Source organism: Solea senegalensis, linkage group LG19 (assembly GCF_019176455.1).
Source record: "Solea senegalensis isolate Sse05_10M linkage group LG19, IFAPA_SoseM_1, whole genome shotgun sequence".
In the NCBI taxonomy this organism is placed as follows: domain Eukaryota; kingdom Metazoa; phylum Chordata; class Actinopteri; order Pleuronectiformes; family Soleidae; genus Solea; species Solea senegalensis.
The window spans coordinates 11,977,716-11,985,412 of record NC_058038.1 but is presented as its reverse complement, the minus strand read 5'-3'; the positions used below and the strand labels follow the sequence as shown (position 1 = coordinate 11,985,412).

The 7,697-nt window shown below is 40.6% G+C and overlaps 1 protein-coding gene across 1 annotated transcript; it reads left to right on the top strand.

Annotated features, from left to right (window-relative positions):
- Positions 1 to 4,030: 4,030 nt before the first annotated feature.
- Positions 4,031 to 6,687, top strand: LOC122784809 (chromobox protein homolog 8-like). Its single transcript, XM_044050164.1, has 5 exons — positions 4,031 to 4,283; positions 4,405 to 4,448; positions 4,869 to 4,934; positions 5,307 to 5,373; positions 5,720 to 6,687. The coding sequence occupies exons 1-5, from the start codon at positions 4,215 to 4,217 to the stop codon at positions 6,524 to 6,526; spliced, it is 1,053 nt and encodes a 350-aa protein (XP_043906099.1). The 5' UTR covers positions 4,031 to 4,214; the 3' UTR covers positions 6,527 to 6,687.
- The last annotated feature ends 1,010 nt before the right edge of the window (positions 6,688 to 7,697 follow it).

Genomic DNA, 7,697 nt, shown 5'->3' with positions numbered 1-7,697 from the left:
TTGATACGGCCGGAATTTTGAAAAGCCCATGAACACATAGTTGGCATGTCTGCCTGTGAGCACACGAGGGCCATCTCTCTCACTCTCTGCAGGCCTTTCATGGCTCTGAACCAACCATGTGAGTCAGTCATGCATCAGGAGGAAACTGAAACACGGTTGAGTAGCGGAACATATTTATAGACCAAGTGTGATGTATCACATTCCCCCTTTATCATCGTGCCCACCAGCAGCAGCAGCAGCAGAGTGTCTGCTTCTGTCAGAGCAGCAACGTGGGATTAAATGAGCAGTGGTGTCATTTCTCTGATTGCGTGACTCGGCGGATTGAGGCCTGGTGTCGACGCGCATTTGAAAATGAAATGAACAGTTGAAAAGTAAAAGCCGCTGCAATCTCTCCAAGCAACAGCTTCTTTAATATCAGAGTATATATGTATATTTAGCATATAAAGAAAACCTCAACATGACTCTATATAGTGTTGCAGTGAGGTGTGCGAGGCTTCTCTTATTCAAAGCCGCAGGTCAGAGCTTCACTGTTTCTCGCCTGCATGTGGTTTTGTTTTGGTGCCTGAGCCACCTTCAGCAGAAAATGTCGCCCCGGTAAGTAGGACAGTGCATGAGCAGCGCGCTGCAGTTGCCCAGAAACCAGAGAGCCAATAATGCGCTCACAGAGCCAGCTCTGTTTATTCATGTGCGTCTGTCGCCATTGCGGCTCACTGCAGACTCACTTTTCATCCACTCGCAGCCAAATATGGAGAACCACAGCAGCAGCAGCAGCGGTGTGTGCACACACGGACTGTATGCAGGGTGCAAACACACCGTCGCCACCTCACACTCTCACAACACAACCCGTGCAGGCTATAGCCATTACAGCACCCGACAGGAAATGTCGGTCTTCAAGCTATGGCTATCAAAATGGTGGTTCATATTTCCACAGCAGCTACAACGTATCTTTTGTCCGCGGCGCGCCCGCCTTTGTCTGCTCCGCAGTGGGGATAAAACCAGCACACTGCCCATTTCTCATGTATTATATATATGTGTGTGTTTGTGTGTGTATAAAAATAGATGATTCAAGATTTTGAACACGATCGAGGATAAAGAGGGACGAGCCGCCAGCAAATGACTGACTCTCCTTCTCCTCCTGCTGCTGCTGCTGCTGCGATCTCAGTCTGCTCACCTGCATCATAGGATCCCACAGTGAAATCACCTTACGCATAATTATATTTATTACGTTCGCGCATTTACATTTGCTTTCACTGCAAAAGTCATTTTGGCTCAAAACGTAATTTCTGGGTAAAAGTAATGTAACGTAAAGGCCGAATACAGACACATGACGTGTAAATAAATCCGCAAAATCATGAAAAGAAAGAAAGAAAGATTTCATGCTTCTGCGTAAAAAAATAATATAATAAATAAATACCAGAAGCTTTTAACGCATTTCATTTGCAAACCAAACGCTCCTTAAATGGCCTGATCCACAGTCTTTCCATGAGTCTCTGCGTTAGTGGAGAATTAAGAGGAGCTGTGAATAAACTCTAACGGGATTGTTCATGTTCATCTGTTCTCATTCTAACACAGACACACCGGAATTTCAAAGGGGTCAGAAAACATGTAAATGGCCGCTGCTGTGTCATGTGCTTCATCGTATTTAGATTTTTTTTTGTCGGAAATAATTTATTGGTCAATATGGAACATATTTGACCGTCGGTTCGGCGCAGAGCAAGGAGACAATGAAGGCTCTGAATCTATGATTATTGCACTTTATTTTAATTCATAATTATTATTTTTTTGCTGGTGAATGTGGACAAAAATGGTCCTGAGGGCCAAAGAAGACAAAACACGGATTTCACTCGTTTGTCTTTAACAATGCAACCTATTTGTGCGATGGTGTTTAATATATTATAGAAAAGCCTGACTACTGCCCCAATAATAATATTAACTTTCTTATTATTATTATTGTTATTGATATACACCATCTACATCTACCATCTTATTTTATTTATTTACTAACTGCCGAAATAAAGACATTCATATGCAATTTAAAGCTTTATACTATCTACTACTTTTTTAAAAAACAAATATACAACCACGAAAGCTAAGAGTATTTCTACTATCACTACTACTAAATAATAATGATGATGATAATAATAAAAATAATAATGATGATGATGATGATGATTAAATATAATTACATTTATTTACGTATTATACACGTTTAAACCGACGACAATGAGGTAGAAAAGAAAATTGTTATTGTTTTTTTGTTTTTTAACTAACATGATTGATCATGATTATATTCATAAAATAATCCAAGGACACAAAGATTTCATTAGAAAAGATTAAATCAAATGACAAATATCCCCTGTACTTATTAGTATTTATATTAATATATATATATATTAATATTAATACACACAGCTCTCTAACGTGTTTACAGTCAACCACAATACTTACTTTTAAAGCAGAGGTCTCATACTCACAGCCCGTGGGCCACATGTGGCCCCTTAATCGATGTTATGTGGCCCGTCATTTAATATCATTAATGTCATTATGAAAACATGGCGCGTGAAATTCATCTCTTTCCGGTAAACACAGTGCGCGTGGCCGAGGCGCAGCTTGTTAGCGATATTTTTTATTTTATTATTACTATATTTATCACATTATTAAATGTATTACATTCAACTGTGTATATGTATAATATATAGTATATAATTAGTCTTTTATATAAGTTATTTACTTCTATTTTATTTCTGTAGATTAATTTTACTTCATAAATAATGGTTGTTTTTTTATCACAAACTACACACTATTAAAACACTATTAAAAAAACACTTTTACTTTTAAATTCTGTTAAATATCATCTTCATTTTAGTTGCTACAATAATGTTTTAACTTCATGTTTCCCACCTCTGACTGAACAGTTTTTGTCCTTTTTTTATTGGCCCCCAGGTAACAGGACACCTGGTCTAAAGTTTCTAAATTTAAATGTAGTCTTTTAGAGGTTCCACATCCATAATCTGTCATTCCAGAGCTTTGTTTTCACATAGTATACAACCACTATAATAAATATAAATACACAAAATGTAAAAAACAAAAAATACAAGTTCTCATGCGTTTCAGTGAAATAATTAAAATACTCACGGCCTTTGACAACAGAACAATTATTGTTTAATAAGCCTCCTCCCGTAGATCTAATTGTGTGCTTTCATTGTACTGATACAATTCTAAATGAAATTAACAGGCGCATGAGTTCATAGATATATGTATATATATATATATGTATATATACATAAAGTTGTTTATGTATATGTGTATATATATACACACATATACATATACAATTTTTTTTGTGTGTGTCATTTTGTGTGTAGATGACAGTAAAGCTGATATGGTCTCATGGACAGACGCTGTTTACAAATTAGACACAACGTTGCCTACAGACCTCATTATGCGCTCATTTGTTTTATAGTGAACATTATGAACATTATGGTCGTGAAAGAGATGAAACTGTATTTAATAAACAAACAGTAAAATAAGTCATCTTAAGCATTGGTGCTTTGTTTAAAAAAAAAATATTTTAAAGTCGCTTCTTTTCGTGCTTCTATTGTTTATTGCGCGTATTAATTCTACTTATATATATGTAGTGTTTGTGCAACTGAGGTTGTTTTTAAATGTGCTGTAGGAATATATTTGAACAGAAAGAGGACATTGAAGCCTCCGCAGATAATAAATGTGGACAGCATTTATGGCCTAATTTGATAAACGTACAGTTTGGATCGGGCTTGTATGGAATGGCTCTTGTTTGAGGGTTACATTTTCCACTAAACTGCTCATTCTACTCTTTCATGGTCTGTTGGTGAAATGGCACTATTATTTGTGGACACTGTGGACCCCATCGGGGACCCCAGGGCTCCGTGGATCCGCTCCGGGAGAACTGTGACTTGGCTCGCTCCACTGTGCCACAGATTCCTGTAGAGCAGCCAGAGCTGCGGGACTCCTCCCCTTCACTCACAAACCCGGAGCACGTAGCAACAACTGAGCCAATGCGCTCCGCCGCGATCCGTCCTACCGACTGCGGTGCCTGGCAACAGAAAAAGACGTGATGACGTCCTCCTCAGATTGCGTATTATGGGATGTGCGAAATTAAACAACCCGGAGAGGACACGAGGGAAGCCAAAAATAATAAAAGAGACAGAAATAAACGAGGTGCATGGTGAACCATGGAGCTCTCTGCTGTGGGTGAGAGCGTCTTTGCAGCCGAGTCCATCATTAAACGGAGAATCAGACGGGTATTCGCTGTTTTTCCCTCTTACAGGCAGTGTCTCCTCATCTGTTACGCAACCATTTGTTTGTGCAGCGCCGACAGACAATAATCTAATAACCTGCGTGTGTTACTGCTCTCCTTTGCAGGGTCGCTGGGAATATCTCGTGAAATGGAAGGGCTGGTCTAAGAAGTGAGTATTATAGCCGAGGCTGCGAAGCGAAGGACAGCGCTCCATCCTGGCCGCCAGCATAAACTGCACCTCACTCTGTCGTCGTTTACTCAGCTCGTGGATGTTTTTATTCGCTTCATGTGCGCTCGCGGACAGCGGCGCGGTCTGCAGTGGGTGTGGACGGCGCGTTTGCACCGGACAGCGGTGGGGAATGTCTCATCTCCAGCCCGCTGAGGTGTCTCCAAGCCCCCACTGTAGCTTTAGCAATGGCCGGGTTCACCATGCGTCACTGTCCGCTACGTAGCTCTGCAAATGCAGAGCGTGTGTGCGCAGCGAAAATGCTTTGATAAAAAGTGATAAACAGTGCGTGTGTGCGCGTTGACGCGTGATCCGCGCACCGTGCGCTGACCAACACGTCTCTTCTCTGCTGTTGTGACACAGGTACAGCACTTGGGAGCCAGAGGAAAACATTCTGGATGTGCGACTCTTCACTGCCTTCGAGGAGAGGTGAGGGTTTGACAGCACAGCAGTAGGCCTCTCTCTCTCTCTCTCTCTCTCTCCCTCCCTCTCTTCTCGTCCTCCAAAAAAGTACACGTACTCTTGAGTTTAAACACCTAAATCTTACTTTTCGTAACGGAAGTCTTGAGCGGAGATGATTCATTTCAAGCTCAAACATGTGACAAGTGAGATGCATCACAGGTTTTTATTTTTTTTAATTTTATTTTAACTCACGATGATTGTCTTTTTATTTATTTTTAAAAAAGGCCCAGAAAACTGACCCCCTCTTGTGATCGAGTTAATTCCATTTAAGGAAAAATAACGTTCACATTTATACCATAAAGAAGACATGAATGAATCAATGTGTTGTTTTTCTGTCAGAGAGCGAGAAAGGGAGCAGTTCGGACCGAAAAAGAGGGGACCCAAACCCGAGACATTTCTCTTAAAGGTTAGTGAATCATCTGTTTGCTTTCATTTTATCTCATGGCACAAATATACACGATAATCTGCACGGTTTTATGTATTGTGAAAATATTGGATTCCGATTCAGATTCACCTAATAAGTAGTGAAAGGTCAAAGAGAAAATATTTTTATTTACCCAACAATTTTACCGAGGTGATAAGTGACCATAAAATCCTCTTCACTGCCATATATTAATTAATAAATAACTTAAGGACAAGGCCTTCTCTGACCAAACAGCTGCTTTCCCCAGACCTTACGTTTTCCTCAAGAGACTTCAGATTGTCATCTCTGGGAAACCAACTTTCTTAAACCTTATTTACCCTGTCCTCAGGCCAAAGCCAAAGAAAAGACATATGATTTTAGAAGAGAAGCTCCCAGAGGGATCCAGGTTTCCTATCCCGTCCCGGAGCCTGTCATAACACCAAGGGCCCGGGAAGGTTTACGCGCCGTGGTTCCCACAATATTCCCACCGAGCGCGGTCAACAGAGGAGAAAGCGTCCACGTCCGACCACCAGAGCTCGAGAGGAGGCCCAGAGAGACTCCAGCAGCCGCTGTGACTCTCCAGGAGCTGGATCGCTTCCCCAAAAAGAGAGGGCGCAAACCCAAGCTGCATTTCAATTATGACGAAGATGATCGAAGCAGCTCAGCAACAGAGCCGCTGGAGGAGCCAGTGTCCCCGTCCAAATTGACCAGACACCTGCACCACCACGGGGAACCGCCACATGACCGCAGCCTCATCCAGCTCACCAAGAGGTTTCAGGTGGAAACGACGATCACACCCAAATCCAGCAGCGAGCGCCGACACGCGGGACCCGCAGGTTTATCTTACACCTGCGCGATCGCTCCAGGCGCGCGTAAAGGTCATCAGAGAGGACACAGCAGGACTTACTGTTTGAGCAGGACGTCTGTCCCTCAGCTCGGGAAGACGAAGCATCAGCTGAATACGTGCTCGCCATCCGCTGCCATGTCCACTCACACCGAGTCCGTGTGCGATTCACGCGCACGAGCAGCCTCGTCGTGGTCCCCGCGTTTCACCAACCTGGACACTGTGACCGTGACAGACGTCACCACGAACCTGTTGACAGTCACGATCAGAGAGAGCAGCACAGACGAGGGTTTTTTCAGAGATAAAAGCTGAGCGTGTGCGCTCAGCACAGGCTGATATCTGCCCACATTAGAAGTTACTAACCAACACATCTACTGTAGGACTCTATTTTTGTTTCTTTGTAACTTTCAAACGTGTACGCGCAGATTTTTAACACGCTGCCTGAACGAATAATAAATATAGGAAAAGTGGCATCTTTGCTGTCGTGTTACTGAAAATGTCCACAAACACTAAGGTTTTTTTTCCTGTGCAAAAAAACTTTGTTCTACATTGTACTACAAAAAAGAAAGTATATTCATTTAAAGATTAATTTGACTCTGCAAACCACGAAGGGTCCGTAGTTTCTGATTTAGAGGGTAGAATACTTTTTTCATGTCATTTCAAATAATCGAAATAATTTGATTACGTGGAAATTTAACGTCACTATTATCATATAATTTTCTTTTTTCAAGTTGTTTAGTCCTAATTAAACGTGCTTAATTTAGCTTACGGGATATATATACATATATGTGTGTGTATATATATGTATATGTGTGTATATATATATGTATATATATGTATTTATATGTATGTATATATATATATATATATATATATATATATATATATATATATATATAAATATATATGTATATATATATATATATATATATATATGTGTGTGTAAATACATATATATACACACCACGTATGTGTAAAGGCTTTACTGTTGTATTATGTTAAGAACACGTCTGATAATTGTGTCACTTTTGTACCAATTATGTTGTCAACGCCTGTTTCTGAGGAAAAATAACAGCGTATACGCGGGAGACGCAGCATAAAATGTGCTTCATGTTGGATTTAATTAAAAATAGACATTTTCCTGCTGAGTGAGGAGTTTTCCAGTCAAATTGCAAATATCAAAATGTGTCAGTGACCCCTTGGTCAATCAAGGCCCATGGAGTCAACACATTTTGTTTTTGTTTGAATTTAAAAAACTAAACAAAACAGAGATTCATTAAAAATTCTATACACTTTGTCTCAGTATGGTAAAAACCTACTCGTGTGAGTGTTGTGGTACTTCATCATTGATATAATTAGTCTATAGCTAATTAAAACGGACACACCATGTTCCTCTTCTTTATCATCTCGACTATCACACACGCTGTTGTGGACTGATTTTAAATTATAACTGGGCAAACCCCAGTTAGGCCTTGCAGGCAGA

Bases quoted from the DNA above. Each gene is read 5' to 3' on its own strand.
- LOC122784809 (XM_044050164.1), top strand. From the start codon at position 4,215: ATGGAGCTCTCTGCTGTGGGTGAGAGCGTCTTTGCAGCCGAGTCCATC. The intron at 4,284-4,404 runs GTATTCGCTGTT...TCTCCTTTGCAG, and splicing joins TTAAACGGAGAATCAGACGG to GGTCGCTGGGAATATCTCGT. The intron at 4,449-4,868 runs GTGAGTATTATA...GTTGTGACACAG, and splicing joins TGGAAGGGCTGGTCTAAGAA to GTACAGCACTTGGGAGCCAG.